At 36.9% G+C, this 24,348-nt stretch overlaps 1 protein-coding gene across 5 annotated transcripts in view; it reads right to left on the bottom strand.

The window, feature by feature from the left end:
- LIN54 (lin-54 DREAM MuvB core complex component) overlaps positions 1–24,348 on the bottom strand; it is a 76,214-nt gene that overhangs the window by 49,220 nt on the left and 2,646 nt on the right. For 2 of the 5 annotated variants that reach the window (XM_079920591.1, XM_079920592.1), the window contains exons 2-4: positions 13,199–13,251; positions 8,069–8,186; positions 1,624–1,766 (exon numbers count right to left, since the gene is read on the bottom strand). In XM_079920591.1, the coding sequence (XP_079776717.1) occupies positions 1,624–1,766; positions 8,069–8,186; positions 13,199–13,219 (282 nt within the window). In that variant the 5' untranslated portion in view covers positions 13,220–13,251. Of the gene's footprint in view, positions 1–1,623; positions 1,767–8,068; positions 8,187–9,747; positions 9,806–12,538; positions 13,252–24,348 lie in introns of those variants that run through there. The other 3 variants (XM_079920588.1, XM_079920589.1, XM_079920590.1) reach the window with 2 other exon arrangements.

The raw sequence follows: 24,348 nt of genomic DNA on the forward strand, positions 1-24,348 counted from the left end.
ATTATCCTAGAGCAGTTGTTTTTAATCTAGGCTACTCATTAGAATCACTTAGCCTTAAAAAATCCTGATACCAAGCCAAACTCCAGGCCAATTAAAACAGAGTCTTCAGGGATAAGAACCAGGCATTGGTAGTTATTAGAGCTCCCCAGGTGATTCCAACGTGCAGACAAGGTTGAGAACCACTGTCCTAGAAGCAATGGGAAGTCACAGAAAGTCTTTAAGAACAATAAAATCCAAACTCCCCTGAGGGTAATGAAACCTTCTATCTAACTTTAGCACCCTTGGCTCTCACACTACCAAAGAAAGGTAGCTCCCTACACTACCCTTTTACAAGGGGCCATGCTTTTACACTTTTGTGTAAAGTATTATCTCAATTTGGAAACCTCCTATGCTCACCCATAGCTAAGGCCTGAACCACCTTTAAGGTTAAGACCTTTCAGGAACAGCACCCTTTGTATAAACCTCCTCTGACAGACACAACAGGGTTCTTCAATCCACCTGTGACCGTTATGATTCTGTAGGGCAATTCTTAATGTTTAACTCTAACTTCCCTACTGAACTACCTGAAATTTAAAACTTCTTATTCATGCTTTTATCCCCAGTGCCTATCACTATGCAGAGCACATAGTAAGCACTCAAATATCTGTTGAATTCATTCCATTTAAGTAGATAATTATCTGTATTATCATGCAGGTAGAATCCCATTTTAATAAACTGTAACAGACATTGTATTTATACACTAGAGTCAAGTCTCATTAAAACAGAAACCAACAGTTAGACTTTTAAAAAATGTAAGGCAAACGTTTAATGTTTGTTCTACTCATGAATAGTAGCAAATTAAGGAAAAAGGCAGGTACAAAGGGCAGTGTGTTTCCAGAATCGCAAGGGTGGCACCTTACAGAATAATGATGCTTGGCTTTCCACCTGAATATGTCCTTTAAAGCATACTTGTTCCAAAATTTTATGCTGGTATAATGACATCTGTATGTTTTAGGAAAGTGAGCTAAGACTACTTAACTTGACCTAAAATGATAGGTACTTTGCCCCCTTAAAAAGAAAATAAATTAAGACAAGCTTTCAGATGCTCTGAATGAGCTGTGTTAAGCCTAAAAACCCGAATTAATATGATCACCAGCATTTGATGGCAATTTCTAGTACTCTGGATACTCTGTTACCAGCAAAAGCTCAGCTCTCCATAAAATCAAGGACAGCTTAAGCAGAAGGCACCAAATATTTTATTTTTAAAAAAGTTACATTTAACATTTTATATTTATAGAGTCACTATATATGTGACTGACCCAAAGACAATAATTTTGCACAAGTATTAACTGAAGAGGAACCAAACACCTACATAATGCACCTCGTTCAGAAGATTTATGTTGTACCCACATTCACAAGGGCCATTAAAATAATCTTAGCATGCAAAATGATAACTGTGTAACTATGCGTTCAGGGTAAGTTTTTTATCTGTCGTACATCCTTGATTACTAAATTAATCCGATATTTACCAAATACCTATTAACTCTTTAGGAATATATTAAAACTGAAGTATCTGAAGTGACTAGTGAGAAAATAAAGTCATTAACCACAATACTTGGCCTTTGTGGCTAATTTTTTTTTTACCTTATTTGGCGATTTCAAAGGTGAGATGGCTATTTTATTTGGTGTCTGTGTTGTAGAATTTAAAGTTGATCCAATAACACCACTTTCAGATATTGTTATGGTCTTTGATGGAGTCCCGGGAGTAGACTGTGAAAGAACCCTACCTGCAAATGAGAGGCAGCACATCAGTTTGACTCTTTTCAATAATCGTATAAAAATGTATTTGATGATGATTTATACCCACAAGGACTGTAGTATATATATGTTCAATATTTCATACGCAGCCACTTATGAACTGAAACACTTAAGTAGGTCTAATGAACTATGGTGAACCTAGGCAGAAGGAAACAAAACAATGCTTCTTAGTAACACTTAGTATCTTAATACCACCTTATGAAAGTCCACAAAAACACTTCTGCTCACATTCTCATCAATACTGCTTTGTGTTTTGTCTGTTTTCTTGGCCACATCGCTCGGCTTGTGGGATCTTAGTTTCCCAACCAGGGACTGAACCCGAGACCTCGGCAGTGAGAGTGCGGAGTCCTAACCATTGGACTGCCAGGGAATTCCCTCATCTATACTGTTAGGTTATATCTATAAGAAAATAGGCTCAGGACAACTAAGGAACAAGTCCTGTGTAACACAGCTCCTCAAAGTTAGGACTTGAATCCAAGTCTTAAACTTCAGTCTCTGTTCTCTACTATACCTCAGCTTCTTCTCTTTGAACTGAAACCATTCAGGATACAATTTAAGTCCACATCTATAAAACAGATAGTCACTGAACTAACTTAAACACTGGTTTAATACTGTCTCATTTTAGTCTGCCAAAAAGGGGAAAAAAAATTCTTCTAGCTGTCCTGGCCAGATTCCAACAAGAATGCTGTGTTCCCTTCTGGAAATATCCTTCAGGAACAAAACAGAAAAACTATAGTGTGTCTGGATGGCTTACAGAATTGGAAATCATATCACAAGGAGTTGAAATATTAGGAATTTTTGTCCTAGGTGAGAGAGGAATACAAAGACATGACACAGCTCCAAATTCCTGAAAGACTGTGTGATGCTGCCATTCAGCATTCTGGCGCCGATCTCCTCCCCTTCCATTCTGGGCACACGGCAGGACTGCCCTTCCTACCCATCCCTGCAGCTCCCTGTGGTTAGATTAGGGCCATATGACTAGTTCTGACCAACAAATTATGAATAGAAGTGATGTGTGTCATTTCTGGGTCAGAACATTTACTGCCTACGCAAGACCTTCCAAAGCTCTCTTTTCCTCACTGCGTCTGGATGGTGGCTCCTCCATCAGCCGGGGTCCTTGAGTGACCATGATGAGAATAGCCCCCTTTCTAACCCACAGTAGACATGTAGATAGCCATGAAGTATGAATACAAAATAAAATTTGTGTTTTCTTAAATTTCTGAGATTTAAAGACTGTTTATTATGGCAGAGAACCAAGACTGTCCTGATTGATCCATGCTGTCAAGTTGAAGGATTAGAACCACCCTGTATCCATCAGATGCACACACTAATATAAACAGAAAATTTTTAGTTAAGCAGTAAGAAAGAACTTCTAACAAAAATTTCCAATTGAAACGACTGTTTCTATATGAGTGAGTTTCTACTCACTGAAGGTGTTCAAAAACAGATGCTGGATAATCAAATCCACTGGCTGAAGAGGAACTCCAAGCACTCAAGAAATAGAGAAGGTAGATAACTAAATTATCTCTAAAATCCCTTTAGATGCTATGATTTAACTTACAGATACAGTCAGAGATGAAAGAGAGAGGGAGAGAGGAAGAGAAAAAGGGAAAAAGAGAAAAAAAAAAGGGTCTTACCCTTCAAGCAAAAATAGAGAACTAGCATGTAAGAGTTTCAAGGCTGTTTTTTTTCTAATAACAATGTGACAGTAAACGTATTTTTTTTTTAAAGATGAATCAAGTTTTGTCTGACACATGAATTTTAAAAATATTTTAAATATATTTTTTCAATTTCTTTTAGTACACGATTACATTTTATATTATTGACATATTCCTTAATGAATTTCAGTTGAGAGTTTTGCTAGGGTTTTTTTAGGCTGAATTACATCATAACTAAATAAGTCAATTCTATATAAACTAAATGAATCTATATCAAATATTTTTAGAAGGGCACCCTCAAATGTGGAGCCTGCCTGAAGTAGCATGTTTGTCTGTTCTGGTTTCCAAAACTAATACCTCTGGGATAAGCCTAAAGCCCCAACAACCATTATTTTAAGAAAAGAAACTACCAATAAAGACACATTTTCATAAAATGATCATCATTTACACTTATTACTATAATTTCTTATTTGTTAAGCATTACATACATTTCAGAAAACATACATATAAAAATCCTCTATTCCTGAGTGAGGATAACTGATACCAGAAAAAGGCCAGTTAAAGTGAATTACATTTAAAACAAGGACAAAAATTTCACTGTAAATAACAACAACAAAAACCCCTAAAACTAAAACTTTTTTTGCTTATATTTAACAAAAATTCAGTTTATAATTACAACTATACTATCTCTTAGAATGAACTGTTTGAGGGGGAGAGGATTCTTCTGAAAATTAGTAATGACATTACAATGACAGACTCTGTTTGATGGGCGCAACAGGATGATACAGAAGATTATTTCTGCCAAAATATTTTAGGATTTCATCAATTTTCCCAAGAACCCTCTATATCCCTTAAAATTCAAATTATTCTTTTTTGAAGGGCCACTTGTTTTTCATCCAGATAGCATTTCTCCTGATTAATCTCCAAATCCCTGTTTATCCTTGACTCTGCAGACAGATTCAAGAAAGTATACAAGTTATACAATTTCACCTTGAAATCAATTTGCAAAGCATTTTACACTCTACTGTCAGGTATTCTCCAAGAATCAAAAGAGACATAACCAAAAAGCTACAGATGGGACAGGCTGGGGGCAGAGAGCTAGCTTATCTGAGCCAGGACTAATTCTATAAGAGATTAATTCATTAGTGAATATTTTCACATTGATGGAGTTTGCTCTGCTATAGCAGCAACCTTGTACCTTGGGAGCTCTGATAATGAGGACCTGATAATGAGGACCTCTGTACCTCATTTAACCATCTCAAAAGTCATGTGAAGTGATTGTTATCAACATTTTACAGAAAGGAGTAAGATGAAAAGAAAATATATTTACCCAAGATCACAGAGAAAATGAATAGAAGACCCATAACTAAAACCCAAGTCTCCTAATAGCTCCTCCCATACACCACACTGCCTCCGTGATACACATATTCACTCAACAATACACATTCACCGAACCACATCTATGTGCTAGAAACTGTGCTAGGTATTGGAGAGTCATAAAAAGCCAGTCATAAAAGGACAAATACTGTACGATTCCACTTATACGAGATACATAGAAAAGTCAAATTGATAGAGACAGTCTCTGCTAGGGGCTGGGGGAAGGAAGGAATTGGGAAGTTATTGTTTAATGCGGACAAAGATTTAGCTTTGCAATGCGAAAAAAGTCCTAGAGACAGACAGTGGTGATGGTTGCACAACAACATGAATGTACTTAATGCCACCAGTGGTTAAAATGGTCAACTTTATGTTATGTGTATTTATCGTAATTTTTTAAAAAATAATCTTTAAAAACTAGATGGCAAACAAAATCCAAAATTACTATTAAGCAAAATTTTAAGTGTAATAGGGGAGACAGACAGACAACAGGGGAGACAGACAGACAAGGAAACCAAGTATTACAATATACCATGACTAATGGAAACATTAAAAGCCAGTGTGAAATTTAACAGAAGTCTGATTCAAGTTAAGTATTTGGTAGGTATAACCAAGTTTTATGGAAATATATAGGAGATGGTCAGAGAAAAGAGAACCTAAACCCAGGGATCAAAAACTTCCAAGACAGGTGGAGATAATCCAAAGATAAAATGGATGAGTCAGCCATAAGGAAAGCAAAAAAAGTCATTTCAGGTAAAAGCAACAGTGCCAAGGGCCTAAGTTCTGAGAGAACATGGACCATTTGGTGATCTCTTGAAATAAGTTACATCAGTAGGTCTGGAGCTAATACAAGCTGAAAATGAAAAAGGTATATGTTATATAATAAATGACTTTAATGCTAAGAAAGCTCTGGCATCTGAACTTATTCCTGAAGGATTAAGGCCAAGAAATGGATGTGGCCAAGAAAATTTAAGCAAGGGTGTGACAAAATCATATTTGCATTTTAGAAAAATTGATTTTATACAAACACTAAGTTCATCTTGATCAAAAGACAGAAAAAGATATCCATCTTCCATGAAAAGCCCAAAGGTCATTAAAAAGCAGTCTAAATGTAATTTGAAAGATCCTTAGCTATAATATAAAGATAATGGAACCTCCTTGTGATAAGACAATTCAGCAGGAGAGCTACTTTGGCGGTTTAAAATTTGGCTTACATGAATTTAAAAAGCTACAAACTATTAGTTAACAGTAGAAATTATCCCTCCAAACTGAACTTAATGCCAACAAATTCTAGTGAAATTTAATAGAAGTCTATCTCTATGTATTTTGGGAGGGCTAATAAGTCTGTCTGTAATTAAAAGGTGAAGCTATGATTAGTGTGCAACACACTGTAAATCACCCAAAGACCCAGCAATGAAATCCATTATAGTCAAATGTAAGAGAGGTGAAATCTTGACATTACCAAATATTCACTCAGACACTTCTGCAAAACCACAATTCTTTAGCATACAGCTCCCCTTCGCCCCTACATAATTAAAAGTTTTAAGGAATTCTCTCAAACTCAAAAGCAGTAGAGAACATGGCACTGAGACACCCCTCCTCGTAAACCACCTCTACTCACCCAAACTCCTAAGGGTCTGGTGGTCCCTTTATCATCAACATATCCAAGCCTTCCTCACTTTCAGCCAACTAAAGCCCACTTCCTGAAGCAGCTCGAAATCCAAACCCTTTCCAGTTTTTCCTCTGGGGCCACACCTATCTCCCATGACAGCCCTCTAGATACGAGCATCCTATACCATCCCAAATCTCTACTGAAGGCCAAAAGAAAAAGAACATTCACTCACCCAACACTGCCCTCAAACTACAATCTCCTCATTCCTTCTCTCACTTGCTAAACAGAGAAGCCTCCCTATATATTATAATTCAAAGCCTAGGAAAATGATCATTTCACTGCCACTGATTTCAGAGTTGCCTACTGCTATACTGTCTGTAAATTTATCAAAGACAGTAGGAGGTGGTTTTAATACATATCCCAGGGATGGTTAATTAACATTTGAAGTACCTTCATCAAGAATACACATTCTAGAAATGGGTAATTAGCATTTGAAAGTCTCTAGTCAAAGTCTACCACCCAGAGGTGCTTCCATAAGCTATTAGAACAATGGAAATTTAAAATGAGCTCCTAAATGGTGAAAGAAGTAATGTTAGTATAGCTCTGAATTAAAGACCAGTCACCACAGCTGTGTGATTTTCTCCAGAAGTACTGAGGTGCTTGCCAGGCAAGAAGAGAGCTGGACTTAACCAAGCCATTATAGAAAGAGAGAGTGAAAAGAGAATCAATGGTGTTTTCTGGGAGCAGTAGTGATGGGTCATGAACTCCATGCTGAGTAAGGAAGAATTTGAGGACTGGAAAGGGATTATTAATGAGAAAGTGGAAGAGTTAATGGATCAGAGATTTCAAAGTGAAAGAATTACTAGATTGGAAGTACAAAGGCAGATCAACTAGAATAATAAAGAGTGAAATACTCAAAGTCAAGATTTCTGAGGTGTTATTAGTGATGACATATCTTAAAAGTATATAATAAAATAATTGGGCCATGCTGAGGAATTTGCTGGTAAAAGTAATATAACTAACATTCTGTTCTCACTTAAGTAATTATTATCATTGTGATAATTTTCTGTTTCATAGAGAACTGCATACAGAGAATATTAAAATACGGAAACCAAAAATTCAAACAGAAACCATGAAATACGATACTCTCACATATATTACTTTAAACCTAACAGACTTATTAGCATGTGCTCTAGCATTAGCTGGATTCAAATTCCAACTTGGCCATTTACTAGCTGAGTGCCTCTGTTTCCACACTGGCAAAATGGGGATGTTATTAGTACCTACCGCATAGGATTGCCAGAGGATTATATATGTCACTCTATGTAAAGAGCTAAGAATAGTGTGGAAGCCGTAGCAAACACTATGTAAATGTTAGCTAGTATTATCAGAGTCTGAGACTTCACTACTTTCAAGGTATACCAAAAACCAAAGAGGCTAAAGTAATGGACTGATTTTGAGATAAGGCATTTTGCTTGAAGGACACATTTAATAGGTGTAACATTTCTTACTAACCAGTCTGATTTACAGTAATAAGCACTAAAACATTTCAAGGTAGTAGAACAGCCTTTTTTAAACCTAAAAGGAAGGTAAATACTTAGCTAAACAAACTATAAAGAAATATAACCTGCAATGGCTGGTACTTGAGTTGTCTGTCCTGTAACTGCTTTACTATTAATTGGTTTTGCAAAAATCAGCTTCGTGATTACTGGACCAGAGGTTGGAGTTCGAGGTTTCTTCGCAATCTGAAATATATAAATAACTATAAAGACCATTGTTTCTATAAAACACCTATTCAATCAAAATTAGACAAGATTGATATACAGAAGTACATGTGAAACCAGCTCATTTAACAAAACATATCTAAGTACTGACGTTAAAAACATTTAAAATGCAGCCATTCACCAAAATACTAATATGATCACATCCTTAGGCCATTATACAACAATACCTTTGGATTTTATTGCAAATTCTTATTTTAGTCTCTGGGACATATGCATATAATGAAAAACAAATTAATTTGTAAAAATAATGTTTAATGTTCAATAGTAATGTTTAAAATAACCATTTAATAATAATAATGAAACACAAATATGGCACAGCAATATCCTTTTCCAAATAGCTAATTATTCAATAATAAAAAGATGGAGTAGAGTATGTTAAGAAAGCATAGTGCAAATGATAAATATAATTTCATTGGCCCCTGGAAGCAAAATATAAATACACATAAAAGATAGCCTCATGATTATATCTTCAACTTTAGATCTATATATCAGGGGCAGATAAATAAGGAACTGCACAAGTTAAACACCCTAGGATACAAAGAGACATGTTTGGCAAAACACAGACTATTCTAAAGGTGAAGCCTCTGAAATATTATTTACTAAAATACACTTTACTAGACTACAAATTGTTTGAAGGGAGGGTCTATGTTTTATTCATCTCTGCTTTTACGTTATACACGGTACACTGTTGCCCTAAACTAAAATTCTCCACAAGTCAAGGAAGGTAGAGTTACCAATGTCCTTATACTGAAATTGCAATGTATGGAAGGCACAGCTTTTTCTAAAAGTCAGAAGCAGAAATTTAGCAATGGTAAAAAATCATAGCCTTTAGCAATAATAAAAATCATAGACTTTTTTATCAGTTTATGATAAAAATCATGGACTTTCAGAGCAGGAAGGACATTAAATACTAATTTTATCTTTGGCAGATTGAAAATTGAGGCCCTGAAAGTACTATTATTGGAAATAATAACTCAAAATGAACAAACATGACCAACTTAAACGACAAAACATACCAGAAGCTGTAACTGATTACAGAACTAAGTAAATACCAGCTTTGTGCTCAAACTATAAATTAAACTTAATAACATTTTCTTACACTTAGAATATATTACTTTCTTACACTCAGAACATATTACTGACAAAACAAAATGTAAAGGAAACACAAATCACCTTTTAAAAAAACGAACCAAAGAGATTCCCTACTATATTAAAAAATATCCAGCTTGTAAAACTCTGATATACCCAAATAAATCCATAATTGTAGTTTTAAAAACTGATGCAATTTGGGAGACACACAGAGAAAATATTTCCCAAGTGTATTTACAGGCCTAAAACTCTAAAATAAGTTAGAATATGTTGTCTATTGACTTAGTATTAAGAATCTCAAGAGGTAGAGGTATTGATATTCTTGGAAATCTGTGTCTCGAAATAGATAATCTTAGCTATAGAGTTTGGGAATTTAAAGTGTTTCCCCATTTTTAACTAATTTTCACAATCATAAAACTATATGAATACTTACCAACCAGGGAAAAAAATGTAAATACGACCAAGAGCACATTAATTATTCAAAGGAACAATCTCAACTTGTCCTTGTGGTTTTGTTTCTTTAGTGTAGCATTGCTGAAAATAAGGATTTCCAATTCTGTCAAGGAACCAGGCTTTTTGCATTATGAATTCTAAACTACCCTAGAACAAATTTACTTTATTAAATAAAACAGAGCATAAAGGATCTTCTTTTTTTTTTTTTGCAGTATGCGGGCCTCTCACTGTTGTGGCCTCTCCCGTTGCGGAGCACAGGCTCCAGACGCGCAGGCTTAGCGGCCATGACTCACGGGCCCAGCCGCTCTGTGGCATGTGGGATCTTCCCGGACCAGGCACAAACCCGTGTCCCCTGCATCGGCAGGCGGACCCTCAACCACTGCGCCACCAGGGAAGCCCAAAGGATCATTTTTTAACAAATGTATCTAATTAGCAGATTAAGACAAAAATGAATCAAAGAAGGAAATTTACAAATAAGACTGCCAAAGATGTGATCAAATAATATATGCAGTAATTTTGGGCACTGTGTTATACAGATTCAGGAACTAATAAGGAGTTATGTTGTTCCATATGGCTAATTATCTATTATTCTTATATACTATGCAAAAGAAACACAGGAAAGTGTTTATATATCTGTAACTAAGTGTAACTATACCTCTTTGTTACTGCCTCTGGCCTCAACTGTCACCTTTGGAGATGGGTCTCCTTCTTCCACCCTTTCCTATTGTCCACACCCTAATAAGTTTCAATACTCTGATTAAACTTAAGACAATGCTGAGAACCGTCTGGGAAAAAAATCAGGGGATCATACACACCATGTAAAAGTAAACCAAATATTCTGTTGCCCAAAATGGATACAGATAGATGTGTAGCTTTTTGTTTGTTTTTTCTGTGCTTCAGTGCTTCAGAGCTTTATAGGCTACTCTTGAGTTGAAAAGATTTAGTTGCCTAAAAATAACTGGACAAGTAGAACAATATTCTAAATGGGGTTTCTTTTGTTTCTGTTTTTATTTTATTTATTTATTTATTTTGCAGTACGCGGGCCTCTCACTGTTGTGGCCTCTCCCTTTGCGGAGCACAGGCTCCGGACATGCAGGCTCAGCGGCCATGGCTCACGGGCCCCGCCGCTCCGCGGCATGTGGGATCCTCCCGGACCGGGGCACGAACCCGTGTCCCCTGCATCGGCAGGTGGACTCTCAACCACTGCGCCACCAGGTAAGCCCTTGTTTTTGTTTTTAAATAGAAGTCTTTTTAAATAAATAGAATCAGATTTTGTAAAAGTAAGGACAAGAAGAGAAGTTATAAGAATTAGACCCCAGTCTTTGTTTTTATTGTTGGTACTTAGGGGATTATAGTAGAAAACTAGTGGATACAAGTAAACTGGTCTTACAAATAGTATGTATACATTGCTCTTGTAAATGAAAAAAAAATGACATTCTGATTTACATTTACAGTATCTTGCGAACATGGTTATGATCCATATCCCCAAAGCCAGATAAACTCTGGTAAACCAATAAAAACAAGTTTTAAAACTGATTAAAAAACAAGCTGAGGACAAGGTGCTTGATGGTGATAGGATATCTCATTCAAGAGATCCTCACCAAAAAAAGTAAAAGGAAGTCAGAATTAAGTGAGAGATGATAATGAACAAGAAAGAGCACTAAATGTTTAATAGTGGCAGAAGGGACATGGACAAATTATAAAGTTTGAGAAATCTTATGAAGTTCTTAAATAAAAAGCCTGTGAAAAATAAGTTTCTAACTATTTTGTCAACATAATAACCAAAACAATATTTCTAATATCAGCTGAGAGTGGACAGTTCCCCAAACCTTCTTCCTTCCTTATACACCTGCTTTATTTCTCTAACTCTTGCCTTCTTTCTAAAAGCCAACTCTTTCAAACAGGAAATGCATTTGTGGTCTTAAGTGGATCATTGTATTTCTAAGAGCAGTGGTGACCTAAAAAGGCCTATTGGGCATGAAAAAATATTTAACATATGTTCTTATAACTTTCTATCTTAGGTTTCTATTCATACTAACAATGGGTACCATTTTGAAGGATTCTCAATGTTTTGAGAACCATACCAAAGAGTTATCTTTTCTTATGTGTTTCATCACGATCAAATAGCCATCTTACAGCTAAAATCAAAAACTCAGAGAAAATAAGTAGCCTATCCAAAGTTCCGCAGCTGGGAGGGCAGCAGAGAAGAGACTGAAATCCAGTTGGTCCAATTCTAAACCTTCCATCACATGGCACTGCCTTTCTACATTGCAAACATGAGCGATGCAATGGACAGTAAATTCCAAAGAAGAGGCACACACTGGCTGGTATGCACTACTGCTGGCTTGAAGGGTTTCTCAGAGCAGCAAGTTTTCCTAGACTCTGGCCATCTGTTAGCTGAAAATATCATGTCTGAATGATTTTTTGACAGCCTGACATCAACTCTGGCATCTTTATACCAGCAGAATATCCTTGTACTCAAACTACTACTGAGAATAAAATTGTTTTAAAATGAGTGAAAAGCTATAAATACACTAAATTGGAATTTAACCAAAATTAAGTTCTAAGTTCTCTGGCAGAAATTTTCAAAAGCATTGCACATATCAAACTTTACAAAAAAAACCACACAATTACTAAAAGCAACATTCAAAAGAATTCAGTAACAACTATGCATTTAATCACCCTACACACGCAACTATGAATCAATTTAACATGCATTTTAACTAGTAAGCGCCCTTTTTTTTTTTTTTTTTTTTTTTTTTTTTTTTTACCTGTACTGTTTTTAACTGTTGGGTCTGTAACACAGAGGGCTGAGTTGTAGTATTAATCAGTTGACTTCCTGGGGTCAATGCTGAGACACCAATGACAGGTTTCACCTCTGGCCTCCCTCCAATGGTAACTACTTTAATTTGCTGCGGTGGTAACTTAGCATCTCCTGACTGGGCCTGAGTTGTAACTTTCTGAGCCTGGGGTTGGCTATGGGGTAGTGCTAAAACAATTGGTGAACCAGACTTGCCCAAAGTTGTTAAAATTAACTTCTGTCCATCTGGTTTAAGGGTCTGATTGCCAAGTTTAAGATCAGATGTCTGTGATACTTTGTTTAAAATAATCTGATTGGCTGATATAGTCACAGGAGTCTGAGCACCAAGTTTTTGAAGGCCACTTGGAAAAGCTGGTTTCACCGTGGTATTACAATCTGCTTTAGTAATTGTGGTATTCACTGCAACTTGGTTAGTGTGGTTACTGTACACTGTTATTGGTTCCGTGGAAATGGGCGTGGCTGTAGAGTCACCAGTAGAATTTATGTTGACAATTTCTTCCAGTTCTGTCTCCATGGGAATTGGGGATGAAACAATAACAGCCTCAATACTATCATCATCCACTAAAGTTATACCAGTGTCCATTATCTCCTCTGGAAGCAAACTATTCACCTCAGCTGGCACCACCTCCATGATCGTTCTCCTGCTAGAAAGTTGATCAGGCACTGCAATAAAATTTGAAAAATGAATAAATTACTAGGTTTCAAAACAGATTTAAGAGAAGAAAAAAAATTATTCAAGAAAAATGCAAATGACAAAACAAAAATTTTTACTTATGTATAACTGAATGAAGGACATTCCTGATGCATATTTGGGTTAAACCATTTTAACAAATCCTCAACCTTCAAGAATCTGAAATATAAGTCATATGGGACACAAAACTAAAAGCAAACATTCTCATTCGCCATGTCTCAACCCAAAAGTATACTGCATTCAGGCAACACTAAGTCACATAATTACAGGAAACTCCTTTCCAGTTCCTGCTCATAAATAAAACATTTAATCTTTGACATGTCTGATCATCTTACTTCTTCCCAGTTATGGGTTTTGTTTTTCTTTTTCCTACCGACAAACTTGAAAACTGCTGATTTGCACAAGGAAATAAAGATTTAAATATAAACAGATTTTAGAAAACATATTCAAATCTCCAGTGAGCGAGGTCCTAAAATGAGGTTACTAAACCATTTATAAAAATCCATTAAGATGGGGAGGCAGAAGGGTGAGCTGTGACAAAGCGAGAGAGAGGCCTGGACATATATACACTACCAAACGTAAGGTAGATAGCTTGTGGGAAGCAGCCGCATAGCACAGGGATATCAGCTCGGTGCTTTGTGACCGCCTGGAAGGGTGGGATAGGGAGGGTGGGAGGGAGGGAGATGCAAGAGGGAAGAGATATGGGAACATATGTATATGTATAACTGATTCACTCTGTTATAAAGCAGAAACTAACACACCATTGTAAAGCAATTATACCCCAATAAAGATGTGAAGAAAAAAAAATCCATTAAGGACTCAAATTAATGTTAAAGGAGTTTCTAGAGTAATCCATCTCAGCAACTGTAGGTCAAATGGCTTATCTGGCCCAAGTTTGATCAATTTGCTTCATACTAAAGAAAGCTTTATTTGGAAAGAAGATTCTCAAATCCTCCTCAGCCATTCAAAATGTCACAAAGGGAACCATTTAAGAGGAATACAGCTAGGCCCCATAAAGAAAAAAAAATGGTAATAATAATAAAGCAGATTACGAACAAATCAGAACTGCAATGCTTTCAGCCAAAGGTCATGCAGAACTTCCAATAAAGGAGTCAGTACCATTATCTTCACATATTAAAGAGTTCATCATATTTATGACTGACTAAATAAGTTATCTGCCCAGAGAACGTCTAAGATCCATAGGAACCTAATCAGTAATTCTTTCTTTTCCCTTTTTTAAAAAAATATAAACATGCAATACCCATTCCAAGATTAAGAGGAACAGACATGAACAGCAAATTATAATTATTAGCATTGACAAATACTAATACTGCCAAAATTAATCTTCATTATTGAGCACTTACTATCTACCAGTGATGGCATAATTTAATTTAATCTATCCTGACATAACTTAATCTATCCTGACAACTCTAATATGGTATCATTATCACCCCCATTTTACATATGAGGAAACCTTAGAAAGGTTAAACTATTTGCCCAAGGTCACACAGCTACCCAGTAAATGATAGCCAGAACTCAAACTCAGGATATGTTTTATGACACAAAGTTCATAATTTTAATCACAAAATTTACTGCCTTAAATTTTTACCACTGGTATTTTTAAATTGAGAAAAAAAAAAAGTCTACTCCTTTACAGTCAACCTCCTACCCCAAAATCCTACTCTACACAACCACGGGTCTGTTCTATCACCTCACTAGATTAGTGTTGCCTTTTTGCCCATTCTAGAACTTCATATAAATGGAATCATATATTACATACTCATGACATAAAGGAATATACAGTATAAGCCTTTTCCCTCAGTATGTTTTTTAAGATTTATCTTTATTCTTACCCTTATTAGCAGCTCAGTTCCTTTTCATTGCTGAGTAACATTCCACTGGATGAATCTACCACAAGTTGTTTATCCATTCATCTGTGGATGGACATTTGGACTGTTTCCATTTTGGGACTATTATGAATAATACTGCTATGAACATTCAAGTTTTTTATGGATAGATATTTTCATTTCTTTTGAATAAATACCTAGAAGTGGACTTGCTAGGTCATAAGATAAGTTTATTTTTAACTTTGCATGAAACTGCCAAACTACTTCCCAGCTCAGCTGTACCATTTTGTACACCCACCAGCGATGCATGAGGCTCCCAGCTGCTCCACATCCTCGCCAGCAACTGGTTTTGTCAGTCTTTTTAACTTTAGCCATTCTAGTGGGTGTGAAGTGGTATCTCATTGTGGGTTTTTTTCTTTTGCAGTACGCGGGCCTCTCACTGTTGTGGCCTCTCCCGTTGCGGAGCACAGGCTCCGGACGCGCAGGCTCAGCGGCCATGGCTCACGGGCCCAGCCGCTCCGTGGCATGTGGGATCCTCCCGGACCAGGGCACGAACCCGTGTCCCCTGCATTGGCAGGCGGACTCTCAACCACTGCGCCACCAGGGAAGCCCTCATTGTGGTTTTAATTTGCAATTCCCAGATGACTAAAGACGTTGAGCATCTTTTCATATGAATGTTATCTATTTGTGTATCTTCTTTTAAAAAGTGCCTGTGTTAAAGCCTTTTGCCAAATTTTTAAAATATTGGGTTTTTTATCTTCTTGTTGAGTTGGATGAGTTCTTTACATATATTGCAAAACCATCAGTCACAGTAACTTGTAGCTCAGAGGAATCACTAAGGTTTCCAAAGTATGAGCACTTCTCTAGATGCGGCTCTTCCTAATCAATAGAATCCCCTCTGGCACTTACAGAACAGGGCATTTACAGACAGGCTCTTTAAAACATCAACACCAATTATACTTTCTGCAGTGGAAGCCAGATAACAGTACACAACAATAAACGGCCTCACCCACAGTGCCACATTAGCTTCCCTTCCCTACCGTGGACCTTGCCCAAGGCCTGTCAGTTGTCTCTGAACATTCCATCCCCCATAGAACAAGGTAGGATGATGACTTGGGTGTCAGCATCCAACACAACCATAAAAGTTTGACTCCCTCTTCTCCCTGAAGTTCCCCCAGCACGTTTAGACAGATAGGTGTGGCCTCTGGTCTCCCTTAAGGATAGGGAGACCTCAGCCCAACCCTTATTCATCTTTCTCCTTAAAACACCTGAAGTCAAGGTGTAAGAAGAGGAGAGGTCACCCCACGGAAGGAGACAGTGGTCAGACGGTGCATTTACTTTCAGTTTCAAGCCCCCACACTTGCAGCTCAACCAAACAAACTTCTAATGTTTTCGATCCACCCAGATCCTCATTTCTAACATCATTTTCTCAGCTTTGGGGACTCCTTGACTCAGCAGCTACAGCCCCACCGCCCTTCTGCTAGGGCCATGGAGTTGAGTGTACAACAACCAAGGTAACCATTCAGGCTATCTCTCAGCTCAGCCTCTAAATATTCATTAAGAGGTAGAACACCAAAGGGCTCCTACTTCCCTTGCCTCTGCCACCCTTGCCCACCACTTGGGTGAGAGCATTTGCTGCCAGATGCCAGAGAGTCTTTCAATATCCCCTAGCCCAGCCCTCAAGGTCCTCATCCTTCCTCTTTCAAAAAGCCATGTCTCTGTCAGCACTCCATTCTTATGGCTAAAACTGTCAAGTACTGGGAGGGGGCTGAGATTTTAGCCTCTCCTTGCAAGCTAACAAAGTAGCCTGTCACTGTTTCGTGGATACTGGCGGACAACACAGTAGGCCTAGGTCAGAGACACAGGACTTACTACTCCAAGCACAGCAAGGAACATAAGTATCATGCGTGTATCAGTTCCCCTGTTGCCCCCAAGTCCTACAGGGCAGATGTGGAGAGGAGCCCAGGTAGACACTGTGCAGGCAGGTTTGCATCACAACTGAGGGACCCTGAGCTTAAGGAACCTGAACCATTTATAACCTGAAGCACACCTGCCCTTTGTCCAAAGGGCGATATTATCTTTACTATACTGGACAATAAGCAAATCTGCCCTCTGCAACAGCAGGAGTCGCTAACTATCATCCAAGGCTTTATGCTATACAAACATCCTGGAAAAAATTGTTTAAAAGGGCTGTCACACTACTGGCCTGCGCTCTAAAGCCTGCAAGCCACAACTACTGAAGCCCACGTGCCACAACTACTGAAGCCCTCATGCCTACAGCCCGTGCTCTGCAACAACAGCTCAGTTTGAAGTGAGAAGCCTGCGCACCAAAGCGAAGAGTAGCCCTCGCTCGCTGCAACTAGAAAAAGCCTGTGCGCAGCAACAAAGACCCAACGCAGACAAAAATAAATAAAGTTTTTTAAATAAAAAAAAAGTAGAAAAAAGGGCTGTCACCGCCTCACTTGTAAGAAGTACAGAAATGCAAAGACCCAGGGAAAACTGTTTCCCAAAAGTATCTCTCTCTACTTATTTATTTTAGCAATGTTTTTTGTACTTCTAGTGTATAGGTCTTCTTTCTATATATATTTTGGTAAATTTATCCCTAAGTGTTTCACGTTTTTTTGATGTATTGTAAGTAGTCTTTTTTTTTTCCATTTTCCAACTGTTTGTTGCTAGTATACAGAGATTCAACTGATTATTTTATATTGTCCATGTATCTAACAATTAGCTAAACTCACTAAATCTCGATGTAGAGCCCTTAGGATTTTTTAGAAAGATAATCCATGGTGTCTGAGAATAAGATCAGTATTTCTTCCTTTCCAATCTGCATGTCTTTTGTTTCTTTTCCTTACCTTACCGCCCGCACTGGCTAGGACCTACAGTAAAATGTTGAATAAAAGTGGTAAGAGCAGACATCTTTACCTTGTTCCCAAACTTACCCTTAGCTGTAGGTTTTTCATAAATTCCCTCTATTAGGTTGAGAAAGCTAACTTATAGTACCAGTTTGTAGTTGTTTCTTTTTTCAATCATAATCATAAATGGATATCTAATCATATGTTTTTTTCTACAACTAGTGAGATAATCATATGGCTTTCCTCTTTTAGTCTGGGAGTTATATTGATTTTTTATTAAGCCAATTCTGCATTCCTGAAATAAACTCCACTCAAAATTATATAAAATTGTATAAAATCATATTTTCTACATATTGCCAAATTCTACTGGCTAATATTTTGTTAATCAATTTTGTCTATACTCATGAGGACTACTGGTCTGTAGTTTTTTTGTAGTGGCTCTCTGGGGATAATGCTAGTCTAATAAAATGAGTTGGGAGGTCTTCACTCCTCTTCAATTTTCAGGAAGAGCCTTCATGGAATTGTTACAATTTCTTCCTAAAATGTTTGTTAGAATTCACCAGTAAAGCCATCTAGACATAAAGCTTTCTTGTGAGGTTTTTAACTATAAATTCTATTTCTTGAATACGAGTAGGGTTACTCGGGTTATCTCTTTCTTTCTGAGTGACCTTTGACATTTGATAGTTTGTATCTTTTAAGGAATCTGTCTATTCCTCTAAGTTGCCAAATTTATTAGCATAAAGTTATACAAAATATTCTTTTATTTTAATGTCTGTAGAGATAGCAACTCTTCCATCCTCATTTTGGTAGTTTCTGTCTTTTCTCCTTTTTTTCTCTGATCAGTCTAGTTGGAGATTTTTCAATTTTATTGATCTTTTCAAGAACGATTTTGGCTTCATTGATTTTTCCCAACAGTTTGTCCATTTTTTACTTAACTATTACCTTTATCTCCTTCCTTCTGCTTACTTTACATTTTTTTTCTAGAAGCTTCAGATGGAAGCACAGATCAGGATTCGACAAACCATAGCCTACAGACCAAATTAAGCCCACGGTCTGTTTATGTATTTCTCTGCAGCTAAGAATGATTTTTACATTTGTAAATAGTTGGGCGAGAGTGAGTATATATGTGTGTGTGTGTGTGTGTGTGTGTATATATATATATATACACACACACACACATATATATATACATATATACGTATATATATATACATATGTATATGTATATATATATACACATATATATACACATACATATATATACACTGTGTGTGTGTGTGTGTGTATATATATATACACACACACACACACACACACACACACACACACACACTACCCTACAAAGCCTAAAATATTTGCCATCTGGCCCTTTATAGAAAAAATCTGTCAACACTTGGTTTAGATCATTGATTTTAAACCTTTGATATTTGATAGTTTGTATCTTTTAAGATACTTGTCTATTCCTCTCAGTTGCCAAATTTATTACCATAAAGATTTTAAACCTTCTTTTCTGAAATAAACATTTAATGTTAAAAATTCCCCCAATGCTACTTTAACTGCATTCTACTAATCTCAATATGTTTTTATTATCATTCGCTTCAAATGTTTTCTAATAGTCCTTGTGATTTCATCTTTGATACACGGAAAATAAAGAAGTGTGCTATTTAATTCCCAAATATTTGGGGATTTTCTACCTTTTATTATTGATTTCTAATTTGCTCCTACTATTGTCAGAGACTGTAATTACCATTTCCATCATGTGTAGATGGAATTTAGAGACTAGTTTAAGGCTCAGTGTATGGTCCATCTTGGTGAACACTGCACGTGCACCTGAAGAGAACATGTATTCTATGGTTGCTGAGGGTAGCACCCTATAAAAGTCAATTAGGTCAAGTTGGTTGATAGTGTTGTTCATATCTTCCATAGTCTTTCTTTTTCCTTTTCTATCAATTACTGAGAAAGGCTGTTAAAATTCCCAAATACGATTGTGGCTTTGTCATTTTCTCCTCTTCTATGCATTTTTGCTTCTTCATATATTTTAAAGCTCTGTTATTAGGCAGAACATGTCTTCCTATTTGTCCTATTAAAAGGAACTAGGAGCTATAGACCTAGGAGTCTCCCTTGGAAGTAGGAGTAAAGTTCAAACTTGTAACAAGAAAAGGTCTGATTCGTTTGGCCAGTCTCTAAGCAGTATGGGCTGTGCAGAGTTCAGGAGCCAGCACACCTCACAGGCCACTGAGCAGACTGTGATAACTGCTTTATGATTAGACATCCATATCTGTTTCAGTCAGGGTCACATGCAGGGCATGATGGCCTATGCGAAAAGAAACTCTCAAAAGGAGCTTGTGGGCATGGCAGGAAAGGGTTTGGCCATCTAGTTACATGAATCATCACTCTAATTTTATCCCTTAGGAATGGAAGATATGTACTAGCACATGCAACCTCATCATCTCTGTGTTGAGGACCACTCCAAGAAAAGAGAGGATCTTCACAAGCCAATGGGACTGAGGAGCTTTAGTTTACCACATCTGTATGAAAGGTTACCTTTCAAGGTATGGAGAGAAAAGAATATTGAACATACAATGCATTCTCCATGCCTCCAACATTTCTGCTCATAAAATCAAGTTCTAAAAGCCTTAGTTTTAAACTTATTTATGTTTTTTATCAGCATTTAATTAATATGTATTGCTTCCCAACTTTGTGGAGGGAAATTAACCAGACAGACCTCAGAAATCAACAGAAGAGTGGCATGATCACAGCTGTACTTTGGGAGGATTAACTTCATCTCAGTATTTTATTGGACTGGAGGCAGGGAAACCAGTTAGAAGGCTATTACAGTAATTAGTTCAAGACAGAGATAAATGGAGGGACGGATTTAGGGCAGTAAAAGAAATGAGTTAAATATAATATAAAAAATAATATAAGATAGAAATGATAAATGCTCTATGCGTTCACATTTTTAAATGGTTTCTTAGAGAATATTACCAGTGCTGAAACACTCTTCTTTCCCTTAGTTACAGGTGGAGGACAACCTGGTAAACAACTGTTTTCATTCTTGCACATACTAATATAAAATGGTGATGACCTATCATCATATTATAGGTGAGTAATTGGTCAGATGTTGGGACAGAAACATTTGAATGTTTAAGAATTACACTTTTGTACCTAGAGCTTACCACCAGCACTATCTGGTTAACTATACTACTTGGATTTTAGCTTTCATTTCTAAGATCAAACATCAACAACTCAAAAACTAGGTACAGAACTACATTTCTCAAACTAAGGTGGGAGCAGTGAACTATAAAACATGAGTCTTGAAGAAATTTTGAGAAGTTCATATTTTCATTTCAATAATATATATTTTTTAAAAGTATATTCTGGATCACCTTGATAACCACCTCATATCTACCATCAATGGTACCAGAATTAGAGTGGGCATAGAAGGGTCTTACAAGGTAAATGATATATTTATGCCAAGTGAAAGCCAAACCACCTAATCAGTGATTTAAGGAGGAAAGCTCTGCAGCATTCAAACACAGAAAAGTAGTGTAGGAGTTGAGTTATCATAGGATATACAGCATATAGAAAACTGCACACCTAGCCAAGGCCCACAATAGTATATTCACTATGCAAAGAAAGATTTCATTTCAGCAAAACAACATCATCCATCACCCTAAATTTAACTGGTTTTACTGGCTTTATAGTTTTGTTTATATTTCATTTATAAATTTACTTTTCTTTTATACTTCCATATAAGCAATAACCATAAGGAATTTATATACATCTAAAAATTAAATATTTTAATAAAATAAAACTATTTAGGCCAATACTGAGGATCCACAATATTTTTTTCCCTTTAAAGGGAGATTGTATATTATTCATGCTCAAGATTAACCTGGTGGAAAAAACATGGGGATTCACATCAGAAAGATCTGCTTCCAAATCTTGACTCTCCTAGTTGCTTATCATGTAACCCTAAGCAATAATCTCTCTAAGCCCTAGTTTTCTGGGGTTTTTTTTTTTGCAGTACATGGGCCTCTCACTGTTGTGGCCTCTCCCATTGCGGAGCACAGGCTCCGGACGCGCAGGCTCAGCGGCCATGGCTCACGGGCCCAGCCGCTCCGCAGCATGTGGGATCCGCCCGGACCAGGGCACGAACCTGTGTCCCCTGCATCGGTAGGGGGACTCTCAACCACTGCGCCACCAGGGAAGCCCTAAGCCCTAGTTTACTTGCAGGGTTACTGGGAAGACAGTTATGCGGTACAGTAAAGCTCAAATGAAAATTCTTCTCTTCTTTTTCTATCTAAATTAGCTTCTCCTGATTTCTCCCTTTTTTAAAAATTTTATTTACTTACTTACTTACTTACTTAATTTATTTATTTATTGGCAGCTCCACATGGCATCTCAGTTCCCTGACCAGGGATTGAACCTGGGCGCTGGACAGTGACAGCATGGAGTCCCTACCACTGGACCACCACAGGGAATTCCCTCTCCATAGAACTTTTAATCTGTCATATATCATGCAGATTACACCTTCACAATGTCTCCTTCCCACTGTAACCAAGAGTTTCCAAATCTCCAACGCTCAGAGCCAACTACGTATTTTTACCTTTATCTCCTCTCACCTGCAATACCTCCTACAGAAAAAGCTACAGGACTTATCTCCCTCAAGTGCATCTCTGAGGCTGTCACTCTCCTACTCAAAAATTTTCTGTAAGTCTCAAGGCCTTCTGTATCAAGGTCCTACCCAACCTAGCAACTTTATCTCCAATTCCTAAAGTGAAAGTTTCCTGAGGCAAAGATACTGAGGTATCGCCCATCCCTAGCATAGTATGTGACACATAATAGATACCCAATAGTAATATTTGAAAAAAGTAACAGGAATCTGTAATGCTCCTCTCCACCAAAACAGATGACCGACTACCTCCACTGGCATAACTCTTCATTTCTTTCTAACACACTTCTAATTATTAATTGTTTTAACCACAATAATCTAAAAGCTGGTCTTGAAAGACAATCACAAGGAATCAAAAAAAAAAAATAGCACTCGGTGATTTAAAAAAAAAAAAAGAAAGCCAGTGAAAAAGCATTAAATCTCCCTCTTTATTTTAATTATTTTAAAAATTCTTAGTTTTACTATTAACTTAGCAGCTTGGTTGGCATGGCCCAAATAACTGCAACATAAACATTATAAGAAAAAACAACAACAACAAAAACAATCAAATTCCTACTGGATAAAACGAGAATATCAGGGAAAAAAATGATTTAGAAAATTCATTAACTAAAACCTCTGAGTACCTCTCAGTTATTTCCCGTAAAAATTTTTTTTGGTCTCTTATTCTTCTAGTGAATGAATTCAGACACTCAAATGTCCAAGCTATACACACAAATATTTCCTCTCTGAATAAAACACTCAGTGAATAATATTGTATGACATACTATGACATCATCTCTTTGTAGGAAACTTGGATAAGGAAAATCACTGCTATCATAAACATGACCAGGGGCCATTTCTTAAACATTCACCTCTCTGTTCACTCATATATTCAACCTTCCAGTGACCCAACCTTCCACTACAAAAGCTGGAAAAAAACAGAGGGCCCCAAATTAATGTATAAAAATTTGATTCACATGTAACTTTTCAGTAACACTACTGTTGGGGATCTGCAGCACAATCTAAAACATACATGAATCTTTAGGTAACCTAACAAAATTAGACAATGGCTGTCACAGAGTCAATCAAGCCAATTCTCCAGCTCTTTAAACAAAGGGCTAACAAGTCAAGTATGTAAAATAAAACAGAGGTCTCAATTTATCTTTAACCAACTTAAAATTTGACTCGTATCAAGTGCGAGCATCAAGCCATCACAACTTCCTTCTTAACAATGAAGGTAAAACTTGTGAACAAAAATAGAGCGCCCAGAGCTGCACTTCACTTGGATCATAAAATCTACTGTGAAATTTTCCATAACTTTACTCTCTGAATTCATGAAATGGATGAGAGGCAGGGAAAAACATGGATATCAAATATGACTGACAGTATCTCAATTGTTATTTGCCAAATGGCAGGGCCCAAGGGGTCCTCTATAGATGACAGAGCCATAAAAGAAAACGACAACAGTTTTAATGATTACAAAACTGGTCCATATGCTCAAAAAATGTGAACATCCACACCCCAACAAGTCACAGACTATGATCTAAGACACAGAGCTTAAATGCAGAATAAAATGTCAATGCTCTGCCTCCCTAAAGAAACATACAACCCCATAAACTGCTGAACATCATCAAACCAACACCCGCCAGAGTGGATATTTTAAATATTAAATCAGGTAATCATGATAACTGCTAGCGGTTCATCTAGGCCTCAGCA

The sequence above is a fragment of the Stenella coeruleoalba genome, assembly GCF_951394435.1.
Source record: "Stenella coeruleoalba genome assembly, chromosome: 4".
Classification (NCBI taxonomy): Eukaryota; Metazoa; Chordata; class Mammalia; order Artiodactyla; family Delphinidae; genus Stenella; species Stenella coeruleoalba.